Source organism: Sphaeramia orbicularis, chromosome 14, assembly GCF_902148855.1.
Source record: "Sphaeramia orbicularis chromosome 14, fSphaOr1.1, whole genome shotgun sequence".
In the NCBI taxonomy this organism is placed as follows: domain Eukaryota; kingdom Metazoa; phylum Chordata; class Actinopteri; order Kurtiformes; family Apogonidae; genus Sphaeramia; species Sphaeramia orbicularis.
In genome coordinates this window covers 52,039,035-52,061,558 of record NC_043970.1, presented here as the reverse complement: position 1 = coordinate 52,061,558, position 22,524 = coordinate 52,039,035, and the positions used below count along the sequence as shown (strand labels likewise).

The 22,524-nt window shown below is 38.5% G+C and overlaps 1 protein-coding gene across 1 annotated transcript; it reads right to left on the bottom strand.

The window, feature by feature from the left end:
* Positions 1-2,239: 2,239 nt before the first annotated feature.
* LOC115432510 (uncharacterized) lies at positions 2,240-18,297 on the bottom strand. Its single transcript, XM_030153376.1, has 11 exons — positions 17,914-18,297; positions 15,710-15,830; positions 12,539-12,646; positions 12,410-12,446; positions 10,513-12,290; positions 10,382-10,412; positions 7,883-9,651; positions 7,725-7,773; positions 4,644-6,442; positions 4,513-4,549; positions 2,240-4,415 (listed from the first exon to the last, which is right to left on the bottom strand). The coding sequence occupies exons 1-11, from the start codon at positions 18,006-18,008 to the stop codon at positions 2,908-2,910; spliced, it is 7,332 nt and encodes a 2,443-aa protein (XP_030009236.1). The 5' UTR covers positions 18,009-18,297; the 3' UTR covers positions 2,240-2,907.
* Positions 18,298-22,524: the final 4,227 nt, after the last annotated feature.

The window sequence follows — 22,524 nt, the reverse complement described above, 5'->3', positions numbered from 1 at the left end:
TGTCAGACTCATTTTTGTTCCACATACACTCCAATTTGACCTCAAACAAGCTGGACCAGTAAAATAATAGCATAACGTTTTCTAAATTTTGTTCTAAACTTTTAGTGCAAAAAAGCAAAATTACAGTATGAAAAGGTTTACATTTACAAACTATCCTTTCAGAAAAAGTGACGAACCTAAACATTCATGAAAAACCTGAAATTTCTTAAGAAAATATGTGCAACTTTAACAATATTATGCCTCAAATTATCATTTATACATCAATGTAGATTAAAAAATGTACAAAACATTTAGTAACAAGTACCTGGAACTGAAAAATACAGTATCTAACTTTACTATCAAAACCACTTGACCGTTAATGTCTTCAGTGTAATTTTTGCACTTTGTAAATTCATCCCGTCGGCCAGATCTGACCCACTGGAGGATGAGTTTTATGTTCGACACCTCTTAAGTATTCCGTATGAGCCACAAATGCTCATCAAACTGATGAACTTCACTCTTCTCAAAGGCTTTAAAGCTTTATTATCCAGTGCTTATGATTATTGTAGTTGTTTTAGATTCATCTTTGCTGGTCCTGTTCCTGTGGATACTTCTTGTTTAACCCTCTGGTATCCCGTCCACCAAGGCCCTTACTAAGCACCAAGTGTGCCTTTTTCGCACACTTGTGGAATAACGTCAAAAAATATTTCATAGTTTGTTTTTAATTCTTTTACACTTTTTTCTATTTCACCAACTTGAGCTGTAAATAAAAATACCAAATACTCAATAATGGTCACATTTTTTAACCCTTTAAATGCCGTGTTTGTAATGTAAACAAACCATTTTTTTGGATGCAAAAAACACACACAAAAAGTTTTTTTCAGTGTACTACATAAAAAGTGGATCACATTATTTGATTTTTTCATCCTGGCATATGTCAATGATTAACTCCAACATTGGTTAATTTGCATTATTATTTTTGGCACTAGGTCAAATGTTCAAAAATACTAGCATCTGTCACCAAGTGTGCACAAAATGCACACCTATAAATCAAACTATTAAATATTATATATTGATTTATTTTTCTGCTCTAATTTGATTTTATTTTTGTAAATCCAGGTCAGCCCTAATCATACAGATCAAATGGAAGAAATAGTGCGTTTTAGGCACACTTGGGAGACAAATGCTAGTCTGGTAATTTTCTTTTGTTTACAATGTGCACATTTTAGTTGGTGGCCAGAATTTTAAAGATCATGCAAAAATGAACAACTTTTGAATTCTAACTTTATTTAAATTGTGAAAAATAATATGAAGCTTTTTAAAACGAAGTGCAAAGTGTGCATAAAAGACACACCCGGATACCGGAGGGTTAAATAAAGGTGAAAAAAAATTGCAAACTGTGCGATGCCACACAGAAAAGCTCGTTTTTAATGGAATTAATCGGCTGTGCAGCAGTTTGAAAAGGCTTACAGATCTCATTGGAATTCATTGCAAATAATTGACGAGAAAGGGCGACTCTGTCCTACAGCAAACATACAGAATACACTTGTTCTTAAAAATTACACATTAACCAAACCACAATGGCAACAATGAAGCCAGAAAGTAATGTTTTGCATCACTGGCTCAAACCAGCTAAACCTCGCATACCAAACAATGCAGCGGCACTCCATTTCATCGACGACAAAAGGTATTTGTTGGGTAAATATTTGCCAGGTATGTGGAGGTAATACAGTGGTTGAATGACCTCAGTAACCCTCCTGGTAAACTCACATCCTTGTTGATCTGCAAGTGACTCATGAAAGAAGTTTTAATCGCATCAATCTGACCCAGATTCGAAGGTGAAAGGCCTGTTTCTACTCAGCAATCATTAACATTTGAAGCATGTATGTTTTCAGCCTTAGATGAGTGTACGATTAAAACATTATATGATTACGTCAGCGCTTCTGTATAACCCACAAATATTCAGTTACTTCCTCAGGTAACCACACAAGTCTTCTGGGTGTGTATTACCATCATAATTTGTTGATTAAACCTTCCTTCTTCTGTCATAATTACCAAAACTGAATCACAATTATCCCTGCAGGTATTATGATTACAAACTGACTAATTTCCTCTCTAAAGTGTTCAGTGTCTGTCATCTGTTCGGTTTTCTTCAAGGTGAAATCACAGCTAAAGAGTGCCACCTTGTGTCAAATTTAAGTCACAGCAACAAAACACACCTTTAAAGCAAACAAAATGAAGCAAAACCAAAAGGCACAGCATCTTTTTGGATCATTTTATTACTTTTTTGACAAATATATATGAAGGTTTTCCTATTAAGGAAACATTCTTTCAAAGATACGTTTACAGCAAATTCATTCCTGCAAAGAGACAGGAAACATGATAAATCATCAGAAGACATGATGGAACTAACCGTTTCTATTTGTGCCCAGAAAGGTAAGGGTGCAGTTTAATAATAATTATAATTATAATTATAATGAATCCATGACAGTGAATTTACTAAAGTCAGCTCATTTTTGGTTATGATAAAAATAAAGTTTTTTCGAATGCCAATGGGACATTTTTAACATCTGTATTATCATCATGATACATGGGGTGAATTATTCATTTTGCATCAAGGCACACAAGCGTCGATAATCGTCAGTGGAGCATTGCTTTTTTCCTTCTCTTTTTTTTTTTGCCAAGACATTGGTCCCATTGGGCAGTACCAACTGTACAAACTACAGAATAAAAAAAAACATAACATAGGGCTTTGTTTGCAGAGTAACAACAAAGGGAAATCTCAAAGATAATGTACACAGAAATTCAGTTCAGAACTCGGGGCCTCAGTTAGGGTTGAGGTTACATTAGTTCCTAAATATGGTGGCGATGACATCTCTTGAACGCATTTATTTTAATCTGCTAACTGTGACGGAAGACCTGCAACTATTACAGAGGATGTAGCTCAGTGAGGGTTCTCTTCTCCTGCTGTAGAAATTCCTGCAAGCTTCTTTTTCCCTGCCTGAAATTGCTCTCCCTTCTTGAAAATGGCAAGATGACCTGCAGTCTGAGGAGAGTCTCAATGTTACTGAAGCTTCTTATCTGGGACGTCTTGAGAGTATCGAGCACAGTAGTCGGGAGATAGCCTGCCAAGGGATCCAACCATTTCTCCTTCCACAGTTTCATCTCAGAGTGGAGGGAGGCCTGATCTGGCAAGTCCTCCTTGTACAGGCGGAAAACAAGACCACTAAGAATGCTGGTTTCTACTTTGGACATTGCGTAAGGCACAATCTCCAGACACCGCAATGTATCCATTACCTTGTCTGTAAAGAGGTCGTCGATTTCTGTTATTGAGTGCTCGACAACCTTCAGGCTTACAGATTCTTTGTAAAACTCGCTCAGCGGCTCCAGGAGGACTGAATGCATCATTGTGACGTGGAGTTTAGAAGCCAATGCCACCGCCTCGTCGAACCAGGCCTTGTGATGGGTGTCGATGTCGCTCTTCAGCTGAGCGAGGGAAGCTTTGAGCTCAGGCATGACGAGCACTGCGAGCAACATATCCAAAGGCTTCCCCTGAAGAGACAGACTCAGCTTTTTAGTTACGCTCAAGACATTTTTCTGCACCACCGCTGACAGGATGAATTCGAAATTTCTGACGGCGTTGAAGAACTGTAAAGCTTGCCGTTGGTTTGATGCATTTCCTTCGCCCTTCAGCTCGTTCAAGCACAGCATGACTGCCTCTAAAATCTCAACCATCACCTCGTGCATGTCGTGACTCTTCTCCCAGTTTTTGACGAGTTTGTCCCTCACCTCATTACCCTTCGCCTCATCGTGCTGGAACACATGAAGGATCATGTCTTCCAGCTTGTTCTGGCGTTCTGCGTCCTCTGTGAGCCAGTTTAATATTTTACCAATCAGAACGGCGCAGTCGGCTGCTTCTTCTGCCGAAGAGGATTTAGCCAGCCATACATTAAGGGACAAAGCAGAGCTGATAGTTCTTATAGCCTGGGGGTATTTCATAGCTAAGGCTAAACTTACAGCCCTCATCTGAGCTCCCACTTCACCTACACTCAGCATGGCCTGCCCCCTACAATACTCCATGTTCAGTCCCCATTTCTCAGACAGGGCGGTCTCAACAGCTTCAGAAAGAGCAAACAGGTCTTCAACGACAGGGATAAAAGCCAGCGTTTCCTCACACTGGATGTCTTCTTTGTTTAGATACCTGATGCACAATGGGACATAGAGCTCACCTTCGATGTCGACAGCTTGTTCGGTTATAACTGTGAAGAACTGAGAGTCCCAGAGTTCCTTGAGGATTTGTTCACGTAGTTGTGGGTTGTAGAAAGACACGGTTTTCCTCAGCCCCTCACATGGTTTCACTACTCCATCGGTGGGACACTCTACTGTCACAGATGCCTGCGATTCTGTCGATGCTGCAGGTGCTCCTTCACCACCTCCTATTTTTAAAAACAGTGGATGTTAATGCCCGAAATTACTACAACACAATTTAGCATGTTTAACAAAGAGCAAAATAAATCAGTAATTCACACTTACCACCGTCCAACTTCAGTCTCTGCAAAGTTTCCATGACCTAAAAAAAAAACATAATATAACTTGATGATGGAATCCAAAACCACACCATTAAATATGATTTATATTATGCTAAAGGAACTATGTAAACCTACCTTAGAGAGACATGAACTGCTCTCTGGGTCCACCTCTATGCACTTCTCAATAACCTCCGGTAGTCTCTGCAGTGTCGTGGCATGAGAGAGCAGCATCACATGGTCGGTTCTGCTGCCTTTGCATACAGTATTTCTTAAGAGATCCCTCATGGAATTCAGCGTTGTCTTCATCAGGTCAAACTCCATACTGACACTAGGCAGGACAGCGACTAGCCTGAGTAGTAAAGTGATGGCCGGGTGGCTCTTGGACTCAGCGTGGGCGAGTGTTTCAGCAATGGACGACGGCGGAGCAACATCCTGGTACTTCTCTCTCCACACAGCAGCCCAGGTGTTGATTTCCTGCTCGGCTGCTTCAGGCTCAGGGAGGTCGCTCAGGTAGATGCTGAAGGGCTTGTGGGTGGACTCTGGTAGAATGGGCTGTGGGTTACAGGAGGGCAGCAAAGAAAGGACTGACAGAGCCTTTAAGTGGTTGTCTGAGAAGCTGTGCCTCATTTCATCAATGAGACTTGTAAGAAGAGGAACACTCAGATTCTCCCTGTAGTAGATCTCAGGGGATTCGTAGTTGTTGGCCTCCTCTGAGAAACACACTTGTTCAGGTGCGATCTTGGTTGCTAGCTGAAATGCTTGCTCAAACCAAGTGGAGTGCACAGTGCTTATGTTTTCCAACATTTTTCCGAGTGTCTCTATGATTGTGGGGATTTTTTCCACCTCGCAGAGAATATCAGCAGGGTTTCCACAGCGAAAGACAGTGCTACAGTTACGAAGGGGAGCACAGGCGTTTTTCAGAATCACAAGCGAGACGATGAAATCCATGTTTCTCAAAGCAGTGGAGAGAACTTGCGCGTGCATGGACTTGGCACCGGTGGCACAAGAACTAACAGCATCCAGACAGCTGAGAACGCCCTCTAATGTGTCAGTGAGTATGTCAAAGAAATCCTCTCTTTTTTTCCACCTTGAGCAACATGTTTCTGGGATTTCCTCTAAAGCTTCCCTTGGCATATTCAGCAGCCCATCAACAGCCTGAGCTAACTGTTCCTCCAGACAGGGGGATTCATCAAAGAAGAGCAGGAGGTCTTCTGCAATATCGAGCATTTTCACTATCGACGGGCAAGGCACGCTTCGCGCCAGCCAGTGGGCAAGGCCGCAAGACTCACTAGGTGTCACAACAGCGAGTGGGTAGCTCTTGAGGAAATCTACTGACATCATCTTCAGGCTCTGGTAACCTGAGCCCAGGTGCATGAATGCTTGTCCACGACACTGAGACATGACCAAGCCCCAGTCTTCGGTGAGAACTTTAGCGAGGTTATTTGCTTGTATATCAACATTACAGGTTTCATCAAATGGTAGGAACCCCATGAGTTCTACTTTTGGAGCAGATTCTCCAACATACCGGACAAACACAGGCAGGTGTGTCTTGTCTGCGATTTTAACAGGTTTGTCTGTGATAAGTGAGAAGAACGGAGAGTCCTGTATTTCTTTAAGGATGACATCTCTGACTCCCTGTATGAGTAGTTTCACCATCTCAGCCTCGCCTATGGCTTGACTACATTTGCTCTCACTTCCAAACCAGTGGCACATGGCAAGCTCCTGAACAAAAAGCTCTCGATTCTCCTCGGAGAGGTCGGACAGACTGCTGTTCTTTTTCCCCAGCAGTGCGGCTAGTTTGAAAACTGTTGCCAGACTTTGGCGATTATCTCCTGTGTGGCCGTTCTCATCTGCAGGCTTCATCTCCTGATCCTCAGTCTTGACAGATGACTGCTGAACTTTCAGGTCTTCATCATCCTCCTTGACAGAGTCGACTAAATGTAGAAGAAAAAACAGAAGGGGTCACAACAAACTCAAACTGTAGCAAATAGCAAACATATGAATCCAATTATTTCCTCATTAAACCAATAAGTTCCTTGCATAACATAAGTATCTTATTACAAAATGAAGAGCAATGGAGTAGAAATAATAGGATGACAAAATCTTGTATTATTCAATAGTCAAATATTTAACTAGAGCAAGTCCCATTTATGACAAAATTTGTTATTAGTTGTGCTCGAGCTGAACATCTAATGGAACTGTAGGGTCAGTTATATAAAAACAAAAGGACCAAAGTGTATGTAGAAATCAGTAATTCAGTGTCACTGACTTTAAATATGCAGAATGAAAACAAGCGTGTGGTTTTTATTACTTTGAAAAAAATTTTTTTTTTTCATATTAGTTTAAGTTTGTGTAATTGAAATGGAGAAAAAAAATCAGATCTGGAATACAGTCATCTGTGCACTTTTCTTGGCAACCAAGAAAACAGACTTAATTATCAATATCGCTCAAAACACTCATAAATATGACTTTTTTTCCCACAATAATTGTGCAGCCTTAAATTGGATGATGCTCTGTGTTCATATATGTGGCAGGGATAGCAGACAGACATACAAGGATGAAAGCAACACAGAACACAAAGGAAAGAGAATGTGTTTGACTTGGACAAGATAACCAAACTTGTCATATTTTATCATATTGTCACTGTCAGAAAGAAATCTCCTAAGTTCATTTTTGGCCTTTTTTTTTTTGTCATAAAATGATTCTATTAATCAGTCTTCACGTTGGCCTTAGAAATATTTAACCAATGAAAAGTGTAGTGCTTATGACTACATCTCTTAACTCCATTCATTTATTTAGAATATACATTGTTTTTCCAGTTTCCTGAAAAATAACTGTTTTGGACATAAGAGGTTTTTGCCCGACAGCAACAATATGTAACATGATTGAGTATTTGCACAGAGGTCTCTAATAAAAAAGAAAAACAAACAATGCTAAAGTAAATTAATACTTCTGTAAAAGCACTTAATGCGGCCCATCTGGTACTTTTATATACTGTACATTGCAGTTCCAACGCCGCAGTCAAATCTCATCTTGTCTAATTATTTGTCAAATATATAGTTATTTTTTATTAACTTTTTGTTTACTGAACTTTGGGAAAATGGGCCATGTCACGTATTGTTCATTTAATAAGTCATAAGATTTAGGTCAGAAGATTCTGGTCATATCACAGCCCTAAAATTAAGCCATTATTTAATAAAATGTTGTTAACTGTACCTTCCATGTTATTTTCAGCATTTCTGTTGAACCTTTTGGACTCCTTGTCCTGTGAACAAAAACAGGTAAATGAAGTTAGAATTATGCAAACAGAATGAGAATTTAACTGACCACTTCAACTAAATCCTCGTTTCAGTTAAATTTGGACATGTTCTTACCAGACAGATCCCCTCCAAGGCTTGTGGAGTCACTTTCAGACACTGGGTGACCATTCGGTCCAGGTCTCGGTTGAAGTCCGTGCCCACCTGCAGCATTGCCAAACACGGGGACCGGTCTTTGGGATTTGTGTTTCTCAGATACTCTTGGAACCTCTTGTGCCTCATTACAACACCACAGTCCTCCAGCGCCGTACTGGGCAGCACGGACATAATCCTCAGCAGGGCGTTGATGTTCCCGAAGTACTGCATCAACGGCAGACGTAACGTGTGGAATATTGAGCTTGGGATGGTCACAGATGCAACCTTGGTCTTCCATGTCACTCTCCAACAGCAAAGCTCTGTGAAGAAGTTGTCAGCATCGGGCAGATCACTGCTGTAGAGAGGAGGCTTTGACTTCAAGCTCTCAAACATGTAACTCACTGTGACTGAACATGGGACGAGGGACAGGAAGTTAAGAGCTTCTTTATGATCATCTGAGAAATGATCCTTCACAGCATTGATGAGGTTATCGACGAGGGGCACGCTCAAGCTATCTTTGTAAAACCCAACTGGCTTGATCATACTGTCCCTTGGCAAAGAGTTTTCAGGCACTTCAATCTGCACTCGAAGACTCTGGGCCATTGCAGAGGCCTCGTCAAACCAGTTCTGGTGAAACACCTTCATGTTTGTTTTTACACGGTTCAGCGTGGCCACAATGCCACCGATTTGGCAAAGCTGGGATGCGGCACTGAAGTGGTCCTTCTGTAGACCTGCACTCAACTCTCTGGTGAAAGAGGACGCGTTCTTCAACACCACCATGGCAATGATGAAGTCGAACTCCATCACCTTCTGCAGAATCGCCCCGGCCTGTTCAGACACGGCAGCTTTCCACCTCTGTGGGTTGCTTTTGATTTTCTCCAAACACTCGACCAGGGGCTCGAGCATCTGCACAAACACCTCATAAGAGTCGTGCTTTTCTTGCCAAAAGGAACAGAACTTTCCCTGTAACTCTTGGACTTTTTCGTAGCTTTCTCTGAGACCATAGGCAATCACATGGTCTAACTGATTTTCTAGCATATCGCTACTGCCGAAGAACATCAACGCCTCCTCAAAAGTATCCAGAGCTCTTTTAATAGCAGGCACTGGGATGGACTTTGACCACCATGTGTTGAAGGAATAGGAAGAACTATGTGTGCTTATGGCAAGAGGATACTTCTCCTGGATTTTGCAGGCAAAGGCTTTCAGCTTGTAGGAAACATCACCGGAACCTAGATATGCTTGACCTCTACAGTTATTTAAATCAAGATGCCACTCCACTGTTACTATTTCCAACAGACGCTGCACCATGTCGTCACAATCGAGATCTGCTTCAAGGAATCCCATCAACTCCAACCGCATGACATCGAAACTGTCCACAAACCGAAGGAAAAGCGGAAGGAAGTTCTTCTCGCCTAACTTCACGACCCGATCAATGAACAAAGAAAAGAACGAACTGCCCACTTCCAGGAGGATTCCCTCCCTGACAGCGTTCTCGCAGACAGTGAGGACCTCTTTCATCTCAGACTTAGTCACGTACTCGACCTCCCCATCCTGAGCTGGAGGAACCTCACAGTGTTGCCTGCTTTGGCTGGTGTACGCAGCCGTCACTGCGGCTTGTAAAGCGGATTTCAGAGCCTCCCTGTCGGTCTCTGCACACTTCATCTCCACAAGCCTTTCTGCATCCATCTCTAAGTTTATCAGGTGTAATTCTTCCTCAGTGTCCTTTTCAGCATGGTTTCCCTGGGCTGTCACTGAAATGAGAGATGGGAATGACTGTTTGAGATGAGACTGGAGTTACAAGCAGAAAGTGTACTGAAGCTTTAAATCTGTAGAGCTGTACACAATATAACGATCTACTTTGTACATTCACTTCACTCTGATAGACACTGAGAACACAAGATCGCACAATTTCGAAGTGTACTCCACCATAAACAATCCATTTGTTTACAAACAGAGCCGGTAGGTCACTCGGGCATTTTCAGAAATTTGTCGCAACATGCACCATGGGAAGCGGAGCTCCACGCAGCCACATTATGGCCACAGCGGCAACAAACACGGAAACGGCTTCATTACCTCTTGCTACTGCAGCTGCATGGAGCTCTGCTTCCCACAATGCACATCGTGACAAATTTCCAAAAATGCCTGAGTGACCTATTAGCTCTGTTTGTAAACAAATGGACTGTTAAAGGAGGAGTACACTTCAAAATTGTTCACGGTGAGGGAAATGATTCAGGTGCGTATTCACGGAAAGACTTATGGATTCGTGATACTTAGGCTATGACTCAGTTTTTACAGATTTGAAGAAAAATTGGTGACGAAAGTCACACACAGCTTTAATAAAATCAAAGTGTTGAAAATACTGTGGTGTGCTTATTCTTTTACTAGTCAGCTGCAGCAATGAATTAGAGGTTATGTGATAACATAACAGTATAATTATGCAAAATTGCAGCCTGCATTTTATGTCAAATTATGTTTTCTTACCCTGGGGAAGCTTCTCTTTAGAATCGTCGTCCTGTAACAAAAACAAAAAAAACAAAAACACAATGTAAGTATGATAAGGAACCACAGTTGTTTACAGATTCAAAGTTAGGATCTACATTAGATATAGTCACCGTCTGCAGTAGCTGTAGTATGTCGGGATGCTTCTGGACATATGACTCCACCATTTGCTCCACACTGAAGTGCACGTCTTGGTTCACATAGATGTACGCCATGCTACACTGTCTTTGCTCCTGTTGGGTGGCATTCAGGTAGGCGTGGCATCGCTCCAGCACCATGTGGTACTGCCCGTAAACATCCGCCTCGGCATTCACACATGGGACGGTTCCCAACACCCTCAGCAGGCTCTGCACGTTGGGGTAGAAGCCGATATCTGGGATCTTCAGCGTCGCAAACACGGTGGTCGGGAGGATTCTGCGTTTGCTGGCATGCCTCCACTTCACTTCCCAACATCCCAGCTCCTCATAGAACGTGTCGGGCCTCGCCAGGTTGTTAAGGTTGGCATCTGCTACTTTATCTCTGCGGATGCTGAAGTTGTGGTCAGCCATGTACGACGGCACTAATGACAACCATCGGAGAATCCTGACCATCTCTGTGCTGAACACTCTCTTTACCTCTAAAACCAGATACTGCAGGATGGGCCGGCTCAGACTTTCTCTGTAAAAGTCCTCCAGTGGGATTTCAGATGCGTTTTCTTGGTCAGTCTCTGGTTTGATGACTTCGACACCTAGCTTCTTCGCCCTCCCAACTGCATCGGAAAACCATTTTCTGTGGAATATTGCGATCTCCTGTTGGTATTTGTTTACCAGCTTTAAGGCATTGGAAATTGTGTACTGTAAGGTACTGCTGATGCTAATGATTCCCCTGAGACTTGAGTTGAGTATGCTCACACAGCAGAGGGTGTTCTTCAGAACGACGAGTGTGATGATGAAGTTGAAATTCCTCAAAATTGGCTTGAGCTTGGCCATCTGTTCAGCAGTATCTTCGTCTACCTTTGAGATGATCTCATTGATGCAGTTTAGGAATGGCTCGAGGATGTCCAACATGGTCTGGAAGGCATCGGTACCGTGCTCCCAGTTTCCGCTCACAGCTCCCTTGACCCGGTCCACTTCCCCTCTCATGTGCCCGTAGGCCATCTGGATCTTTCCTTCCAGGCGTTTGGAAAGCTCCGGTGTTCTCCTGAGTAACGACGCCACCTCCTCTACAGTGTCTGCAACGTCCTGAATGGACTGCACCGGCATGCAGCGGATAATCCATATGTTGAAGGCGTACGGGTCGCTCGGTGACAGAACGACCTGCGGAAACTCCTGGAGTATCCTGCAGGTGAGGTCTCGGATCTTCTGACACACTTTGCCTGTGACCAGATAGGTGAGTCCTCGACAGTGCTCCATCCTCAGACCCCACTTGTTTCTCAACTCTGAGAGCAGCATGTAAAACAGATTCTCCGCATCCATCTCACAGGGCAGAAACCCGACAAGGTGCTTCTGTGGGAACCCGGCGACGGTGACGGACCTGATGAAAACTGGGATCTGCTCTTTCCCTTCGATGCTTGTCACATCCTGAAGCAGGATGGAGAAGAAGCGCGCCAACCTGAGGCTGTTCTGGATCTCCTCCCGCATCAGGTCTTCGCTGAACTGGAGGATTTCTTTCTTGTCGATCTTTTCTACGCAGATTGGGTTGAGAGACTGCTGACCCCGAGCGCCTCCGATTGACTCGTCGGGGTTTGCGCCGTTGATGCTGAATCCAGTCAGGGCCAGGATTTCCTTGAAGTAGACTTTGAGTGTCTCTTTTGCTTTGGAGGTGGCTACATCCTCTTGTGTTTGGTTTTCATCTTGGAGTTCGAGAGCTGCACTGTTTCCTTCACACATTTCTGTTGATTCTTCGCTCACTTCTGGAGGGAAAAAGAAATGATTCATTTAAAGGTGACATCACAGAACGAGGAAATTATATTAGCAGCTTTGTTTCTTTTGTTGTTGTTTTAACCAGAAATTATTCAAACAGTTACTCTACCTTTTGTTTTCTTCACAGATGTGGGGTCTTCTTCACACTGGATGCATAAAGAGGGATAAAAACAGGTTTATACATCTTATTAAAAACATTAAATCTGCTCTGAGTTATGTTAGTAAATCCATCGCTTACGGGATCTCTAGCTCGTTTCCTGTTGCATCCTGACTGACTGTTGACCGGCATTGTCAAGTCAAATATTGTAGGAACAGCATCTTCTTTTAGGACACAGTTGGAGTCACTCTAATGAAGAAAAAACAACACAGTCCATTATTCTTCCGTACAGGATGCTGGGTCTCCATGGGCTACTGTCATACGATGAAGTGACTTTCATACGACTGAAGAACAAACACCATAAGCTTTGTTACTAAGAATCCTCCTGACAGGACCAAGTGTTTTAGCTTCTTTTGGGCAGATTCTGTTCAGTCAATTTTTTGTTTGTAAAAATAACCAGAACTTGGAAAAAAAAAAAAAAAACCTCATGTGATTAATGTTTTAAGCATATATTCATTAAAACTTTAATTTTTTTAACACAGAAAGTTGAGTATTACTAAAAAGGTTATTAATAGGTAGATCGAAAAAAACATGTTACCACTAAAACTAAAACACTGGGTTTTTCTACTAAACAATATTCCATTTTATTCAAAATATTGAGGATGAAGGATGCACTTCTCCTTCCTCCTCTTCATCATTTGACAAGTTCATACATTTCACAAATAGGAAGTAAATGGATCCAGAGTTTCCGTTCATCTGTATTTTCTACTGGTTTGATTCTTCTTTATAGTAACCAATTACCAACATCTTCGTTTTCCGTATCGATTTCTTTCTTCCATTGAGCTTCTTGACATATTTTTTGTTTGATTTTTATCTGTTTTCTATATGTTTATATGCTACACTGTGGTTTATCTAAAGCACAGGTGCCAAACACTCGGCCCGGGGGCCAAATCCGGCCCACCAAAGGGTTCAATCTGGCCCTTGCGATGAATTTGTGAAATGTAGAAATTACACTGACAATATTAACAATCAAGGACATTAAAATCATTTTAGGTCAATTCAATCTCAAGTTGGTCAGATCAGTAAAATACTATCATAATAACCTATAAATAACAAAAACTACATTTTTTTCTCTTTGTTGTAGTGTGAAAAAAGTAAAATTACACAAAAATGTTTATATTTACAGACTGGCCTTTCACAAAAAATGTGAATAACCGGAAATTTCTTATGAGAAGTATGGGGAATTGTACCAATATTCTGCCTCGTACTAAATGTTTTGTGTATTTGTAGATCCACTGTGATCTGTAAGTTGTGATGCATATGTATAAATGATAAACTAAGGCATAATATTGTTCAAATTGCACTTATTTTTCTTGAGAATTTTCAGGTTCACATTTGTTCATGTCATGTTCAAGTACGGTTCGTAGATGTAAACATTTTCGTTACGGAATTTGACTTTTTTCACTCAAAAACAGAGGAAAAAAACTTTGGAGTTGACATTATTTGTAGGTTCTTATCCTATCATTTATATAATTTTACTGGTCCGGCCCACTTTAGATCGTATTAGGCTGAATGTGGCCCCTGAACTAAAATGAGTTTGACAGCCCTGACCTAAAGTGTGAGTTGTTGATAAATGGCTCCTGCTGGGATTAATAAAAGTTTGAATCTGAGAATGTCAGCATGGATTTTAGTAAAAATATTAGTAGCATCTTGAAACAACTACATTCTAATATAATAAAAGTAGCATCATAATCATTTCCTTCAAACACCAGATGATCAGAGTCAACACTGATTCATTCGATCCTCTTTAAGACACTCAAGTACAACAGAACTGACGTTTAGCTTTTATTGATAAACTGTCAGACAGTGTCAGCTCAGATCTGAACGACTGAGGATCTATTTATCTGACACTGTGAGTCTTCACTACATTGTACTTTGACACATGCTTCTCAAATTTCCTTTCCAGGAAACACATCAGAAACGCCTCAGAAAGATTTAATCAACGTGCTGTCAGTTTGATTTGATTCAGATCCAAGTGTGGAGACTAGCAATTGTTATTTGAAAAAATAAATAAATAAATCAATATTTTGATTATTTGTCTAAGTTCCCACACATTTCCCATCTCATAATTAATGTTGTATGATTTTAAGTTTATGCGAATGCCTTAAATATACAATTAACATATGTTTATTTCTATCTGGAAAATAGTTTTAACTAAGGCAGCACAATTAAAGAAATTGCAATAATAATTACAGCTTAAGCAATTATATAATCGCAAGGGATGTAATTTCCAGGTCCAGATTTGGAAGAATTAAGGATGAACTAACTGTAGAAGAGGAAAAAAAAAAACTGGATTAAATTATTTAGGATTTATTGACACTGAGCAGCAAACTGAAAGTCACCCCATTCATTTTTAGTTTGTTTTTTTTTATTATTAGTTTTTATTATTTCAGTGATCCTACTTTATGTGTCTATGTTTGAATTGTTATTTCTACATGATAAATATGCACATTTTCCTGTGAACCATGCTAGCAGATTAAAACTGCAGTCACAAAAATTGCAGTATGACTTTTTAATCAAATCTTGACACATTATTTCCATTAGTCTCACTATGATATTAATCCAGACCTGGAAATGAGCAAAATAACATTCCAGACTGTAAGAATCACATAGTTAATAAGCTCATAAAATCAGGAAAAAAAATAGATCAGAACAGATATTAAAACATAATAACAACAACAAGTGGTGCCAGGCACAACAAACCCCGCCCCTCACACGTATTGTAGCTTATTTCGACACGGATCCAGCTGATGTCATCATGTCTTTGCATGTGCTGATGTAATAATATCAACTGCCTCTATAAATGTGCCAAGTGTGAGGTAAACTGAAACAAAATCTATGTTTTTATAGACATTTGAAATTTCAGAACTTTGACCTACTTTTCCCAAAATGCAATCACATCTATTCTGGGTCACTGGCAATCTATGAACCCAGTTTGGTATGAATTTAACCAATAGTTTTGCTGCTACAGACATTTGAACTTTCGCCCATTAAAATTAAATACGGGGAAAAAAAAGATTTAAAAATTCATTAAAATTTTCAACTTTGTCCTACTCTTCCCAAAATGTAATGACATCTATTCTGTGTCATTGACAATTTATAAACCCAGTTTGGTATGAATTCAACCAATAGTTTTGCCGCTAGAGTGTTAATCAAAGAAACAAACAAACCCAACCAAAAACAATACCCTTTGCCTCCCCTTTGGGGTGGGGTGGGGTGGTAATAATTACAGACTCATAATATGTTTCTTACCTGCTGACAGATCATAGAAGGATCGAAGTGTTTCGCACAAAGTTTGTAGGATTTGTGCAACTGCTCCGGAGGCTCCGATACCAAATCTTGGCGTTGACAGTTGTCTACCCATTGTTTGCAGCTGAAAAACACAACAATATAAACATAGGAATGTAAACTATTGGAGTGAATATTGCACTAAAGCAGGGTGTCAAACTCATTTTAGTTCAGGGGCCACATCCAGCCTAATACGATCTAAAGTGGGCCGGACCTGTAAAATAATAGGATAAGAACTTTTGAGTGATAAAAATAATTTCCGTAATGAAAATGTTTACATCTACAAATTGTACTTGAACATAACACACTGGTTTCCAACCTTTTTAGAATCATGACCCCATTTTAACATCACAAATTTCTAGCGACCCCAGACATTCAAAACAGAAACTTTTTTTTGCTAAAATGAATTTGTTTTTGATCATGTAATAGTTTGCTATACTATGTTGCAAATAAACATTAATTTTAGAGGACATTTAGTCTACATAATGTATATTATTATGGGCGGAGGCAGAAAAGCCAGGTGTAGATTACTGCACAAAGTGAGAATTTGATTTTCCTTGGTCAGGATATGTACAGTCAGTCCAGCTGTGATTTACAAGGAGGACAATTAATACTGAACAAACGAGAACTGAAACTATGAATTATGAAAGAGCTGCAGCATCTGAAACTGACCACAATGAACATTTGACAGATAAACAGAACCACAGTGCTGCAGTTTCAGCTTCACAGTTTGTCATGTCTTTTATGTATTATTGTCTCTCTCAACTCACCATATCAATTAACAGAAATTTCAGGCGACCCCACATGGGGCCCCGACCCCAAGGTTGAAAAACACTGACATAATATGTGCAAATATGAACAACCTGAAAATTCTTTAATAAAATAAGTGCAATGTTAACAAAATTACACCTTAGTTTATCATTTGTACATGTCAATCACAACTTACAGATAACAGTGGATCTACAAATACACAAAACACTAAATAACAGGGAGAATATTATTAAAATTCCACATACTTCTATTAAGAGATTTCAGATAATTCACTTTTTTGTTAAAGGCTCATCTAATTTTACTTGTTTTACACTAAAACAAAGAGACAAATTTACAGTTTTCATTATTTATAGGTTATTATGATAGTATTTTACTGGTCTGATCCACTTTAGACTGAAAGGACCTAAAATGATTTGAACATCCTTGATTGTTAACATCTGCAGTGTCATTTTTGCATTTTACAAATTCGTCCCAGGGGCCGGATTGGACCCTTTGGCGGGCTGAATTTGGCCCCCGGGCCAGATGTTTCACACCTGTGCACTAAAGCATTTACATTTGTGTAGGACAGCCATGCTTTGTTTACTTCATTCATGCACATCAAGAAGGTGTGGATTAGATTTAGAAAAGTAAAATCACCTCCATGAAATGTGTCAAATTTAACAAGAGATGAAAGATGGAGATGAAAAATCACATGTATGACAGAAGCTGACTTATCAGTGATATCTATTTCCTGTTCACAGATATATTTATGGGTTTTACATCAGTTAATTCACACCGGATGCATTAAATCCAGATCAACCCTCATGCATCAGCACATTGGCCGCAGTGAAAAGCGCCAGTTGTGGAGACAGGACAGAACATCACCTGTTAGGACAAACACACACTCCTCTGAATGAGTCCACAATGACTTAAAGAGCAAAATGACTGCACACACATAAAGGTTTAGAGCACAACAGCCCCGCTGAACAGAAAAACCGGATTGGAGAAGTGATTCTACTTGGTTTAAAGTCAGGTAAAGTGCGCTAAGCTAACGTCAGACCACACAGTTCACACGACAAGTGTCGAGTAGCGATGATTGAAATAACACCAAAAGTTTGCTAGTGGTCTTATTTATTCTTGTTTGCAGACTGGATGGAGAGTTAAGATACCAGGCTTCAATCAAAACCCGAGCTCAGCGTCTTCCTTTAAGCCTGAATCAATAATCCGAGTCTATTTCACTCTGACTTTTCTTTGAAGAGTAACGATAGTCTGCGCCATTTTCCACTGACTTCTACCGCTGTTAGCCAACATCATGTCAAGCTAGCGCTAATGCTAACGCTAGCAGCTAACACAGTCATTTTGCACACTAAGAGCTTAATTTCTTATGCATATCTGGGTACAAAAAGCACAACTCTTACCGTTCCGGATCCAGTGGGAAGCTGAAAAGCGGGATGGTGTTATCAGATCCCCCTTGCTGATAAGCACAGTTGGCTGCAGCGCAGGAGTCAGTCATTTTGGACTGCAATGTAGCCAAGCTAACAAGTTAGCTTAGCTGGCGGTTGCAAACTGGCAAAGCTACTGTGTGAGCAAAGCTGCAGGGACTCTACACAAACATGCCTTAAGCGAAGCCTGCGGCCGGCACACTTCACTTTGAACGCTACTTTCGCTTAAACTATCTTTGGAAGACTTAAGAACCGTCTAATTCCATGCTTTCCAAAGTTGATGTTCCGTGCTGAGCCAAGAGGAGCCGAAAGCGTGTTATCCTACAACCAGGAACTGAGGCGTGTACAGGCCGCTGGTGGCCGGCAGAGGGCGCAGTGGAGCCGCGGAGCGGAAAACAGGAAGAGGCCGAACAAGAACAGACCCAGCAGGACCAGGACCAGGAAGAACTGCAAGAAAAATGTAAAAAAATAAATAAATAAATAAATAAATAAATAAATAATAATAATAATAATAATAATAATAATAATAAATAAAAATACAAACAAATAAATAAATAAAATCTTTATTGCGAACATGCAGACAGTGAAAAAAAAAAAAGAAAAGAAGAAGATAAATAAAACAAATGGAATGGAATTATACATGCTCGAAAAGGAGTTGGAAGAAGTAAAAACTTGTGTACTCCTGCCCCCAATTTCTATTCCTTAGGATCACTATATAGTAATTATTATTTTGTATGAATATCAATATAATAATAATAATAATAATAATAATAATAATAATAATAATAACAACAACAACAACAACAACAACAACAACAACAATAATAATAGTAATATAACAATATCATACATCCTTTTTCCTATTTACACTAATATGATAATACCATTTACTACTTATCCTACTAGATATTAATAAAAACTAAAAAAAACAAAACAAAAACAAAACAAACAAAAACACATATACATATATAATATAAATACATATAATATTCTATATTGTCTTATATAGTAATATAATAATATTATACTCACATATCCATATTTAAACTAGATACTAACTAAATGAAACTAAATGATGCTACTAAATGAAATAAACTTAAAAAAAAAAAAACACTGAAACATGTAAAAACCAAACAAGCCTTTATTGTCTATGAAAGTTTAAATGTATTGATACCTGAATAGACCTCTGTTTGTTTGTTTGTTTGTTTGTTTATTTATTTGTTCATTTATTCATTTATTTATTTATCTTTATAATGTTCTTTACAAGTACTGTTCAGCATAAGGTTGATATTTCTATGCTCAGTCTGGAAAAAAGTGTTTTTCTGTAATTCTTCAGAATGTATGTCCAGATTTTGGTTCAATAAAGTTGAAGGATTAATTACAAAATAAAATAAAATAGAATGTTAAAAAAAACAGCACACTACATCAAAACTTAATACATCCTCCTTAGACACAGTAAAGAAAAAGTAAATAATAGTCAATATTTTTTTACTGAGACATTTCTAATTTATAAATCATTATTATTATTATTATTATTATTATTATTATTATTATTATTATTATTATTATTATTATTATGGAAAGTCCTTTGCAGTGGGCAGTTTTCTTTTCTTTTCTTTTCTTTTGATGCCAAGATAATATAAGAAACACATCAATAAGCAAAGGCTAAAAAAAAAAATACATTAAGTTTAAGGGCTATATTTTACAAGTAATTCATGCATTAATGAGGACTTTAAAATAATTCTAAATAGCAGAAAATTATCTCATATTAATATTCTGTCCCACAGAGCCTGTGTTTCTTATCTCTTTAACCTTCATTTAACCGAGACAAACTCTTTGAGATTAAAACTTTCTTTTCCACGTCTTGGCCAAGATAAGCAGCAGTACAGTGAACCAGGTAACAGATGGAGGAACAACACACATGTACATTTACACAAACCTCATATGAGATCAACAATGTCATAAATGGTGTTACAATGAGCCTCTTTCATTTGAGGTGTTGTGGTTTTTGTGAGCGCTGTTATTTAACAGGTCTGCTCTATGGGTTCTTCAAATGGATTCCATGTATCGCCATATATACGATAATAATTTTAACTTATGAGTGCAGATGTTTGTTTATTAGTATTCTGTATTATTTTACTGTTTTCATTCATGTGTTATGATCTGTTATTGGTCCTTCATTGTACTTTTGTGAGTTTTTTTTCCCTCTTAAATGTCCATTTTATCATTTTTATTTGTTTAAACTTCCAGTTTCATATATTTTATTAAACAGCTCTTTGTTTTTAAGCTTATTTAATAAAGTTTTTTTCCTTTGTTATTTTATATGTTCAGTTACTGGCTTTGTTTCAGCTGCAGTTTGTACTTCACACATTGTTTTTCCATATGCAGTATATCATACTCTAGAAATCCAGTTTTGCTTTGTTCATTTCTATCATCTTTCCAGGCATCTGTTCCACCATGTCTGTCCATTTGACATCAGCATTTTGAACTGATGTTGAACTAGAAATAATTTAAAAATAGATGACACCACTACCTGACACTTTGCTCATTTAACAAACTGTCCAAACATTAACTGACTGACATGAGGTGATGCTGTTTTACAAACCCTTTCATGCATGAATTATGAGAATCTTAATGGGTCAAAACAGTCGTGTCCAGTCAGAGAGCGAATTTTAATTGATTGCCATTCCAGTGTTTATTTCACTATAAAGTAGCTCCTTGTTTTGGATAATCCCTTGTGGTCCAACTAAAGCAAAAATGAATTTAAAAGTAAAAATGTGGGTCAAATTGTCTCTAAAATGTCCCGTCAGAGAGATTTTGAATACTGTGTTTTGACCCTAATCAAGATATTTTTCCTGAGTGTTTTTATTTCCTCTTTAGGCCTGAAAAAACACAATGCGACTGAAGAATTTTTTATGAACCTTTTTTTTCATGGAGTTGCAAAAAATGTCCACTCAGCTGCACACTATGCATTTAATTTTTGAAGCAAAGAAACATGTATTTATTGATATACTGAGTGAAAACTATGAAATAATTTTTTTAATGCTGCTAATCTGATGTTTTGTCACATTTTAATATACTGTAATATTAGTTATTACTCACTTTATGGAGATAATATGCAAAAAAAAAACAAAAAACAAAAAACTACAGTCTAATAACAATAACAAGCAACTGATTCACACTCAAACATGTTAGTGCAGATCAGATTTATCAAGAACAGCAAAGTTACAGTAATGGTATGAATGTCAGTGTATGTGATGATGCATAGGCGTCCACTGTGTTGGCTGATATGGAACTAAAACAGTAAAATCCATGAATATAAAGAGAACAGCTGGAGAAGAACTGTCTACTGTCTACTGTCTCTTTTTTGGATTGTATATATATTAAATAGTAAATAAAATTAACAAAAATGTTGCAAAATAATAAGTAACGTGAAAAAATAAGCAAAAAAACCCAGCTGAAATTAAGTTAAAAAAAAAAAAAAGGATAAATAAGCAAAAAAAAGGAACAAAAACAGCCAAAGTGATCAATAAAATGAACAAAATGGATTTTAAAAAATTGACAAAAATAATAAGCAACAAGAACAAACTAAACCACAAACTGAATGACACTGAAGAAAAAAATAACAAACCCATGTATTTTATTGAAAAAGTCCCTTTTCCATCAGTTTTCTCTGTGTCTGATATAATAACCCTTAACTTTACTCTGAGCTTTTATGAACATCTATTTGATCAGTGAATTAAATATAGGAAAATACCTGATGATTTTCACTTAAAAATGCAAAATACAGAGGATAATATTACAATAGATGATCAGTTATTTAACATTTTACACTGGTCGCTGGTTATTTGGGTCTTTATCAGTTAAAAAATCAGCAAATCTGCATTCAGTGACATTAATATATTCAGCGATTTGGTTTGTTTAAAGTCTGTCTCGTTGAACTAACAGTGAAAAGTTTTACTGTATTAAGATATCAGTCATTTTCAGCATCATATAAGGACTACAGATACTAAAAGAACTTACAGCAAAATCCTTGAGCCAGATGAAGGACACATGATCCAGATGGAACCGCCTCCTGTTCATGTTGACCCCGGAAAAACCCCGTCATGTGTCCGTGCTAATGGCTACATTTACTATATCATTTCCTGCCAAACACATACTATTTGTTTGTTTCTATCCTCAGGGCATCAAGTGTGTCATAAATGTAAATATAAATTAGTCTTTTTTGCAGTGACATTTACAAAACTAAAGCAACAAAGGCCTTTTTCTTATTAAAGAACAATAGTATCAGTGTCAGTATGTGTAAAAGCATCTTTTATTTACTGCATGTTTCAGCTTTTAGCTTCCTCTATATGAGTGAACCAATGTTCCCAAAACAGATAAAGATAAGTCACTAAAGTAGTGAAAATAAAACCCACCCATGACACATTTTGTCGACTACAGCTGTGCTTTTACTGTCAGTGTGATTAAAATACCTGCAATTAAATAGAACATTTGATGGTTTTATTACACAAGCGAGTAGATTCATTGAAAGTAAAAATTTAAAAAAATACTGAAAAACTCATACACATTTTTTCCAATCATCCA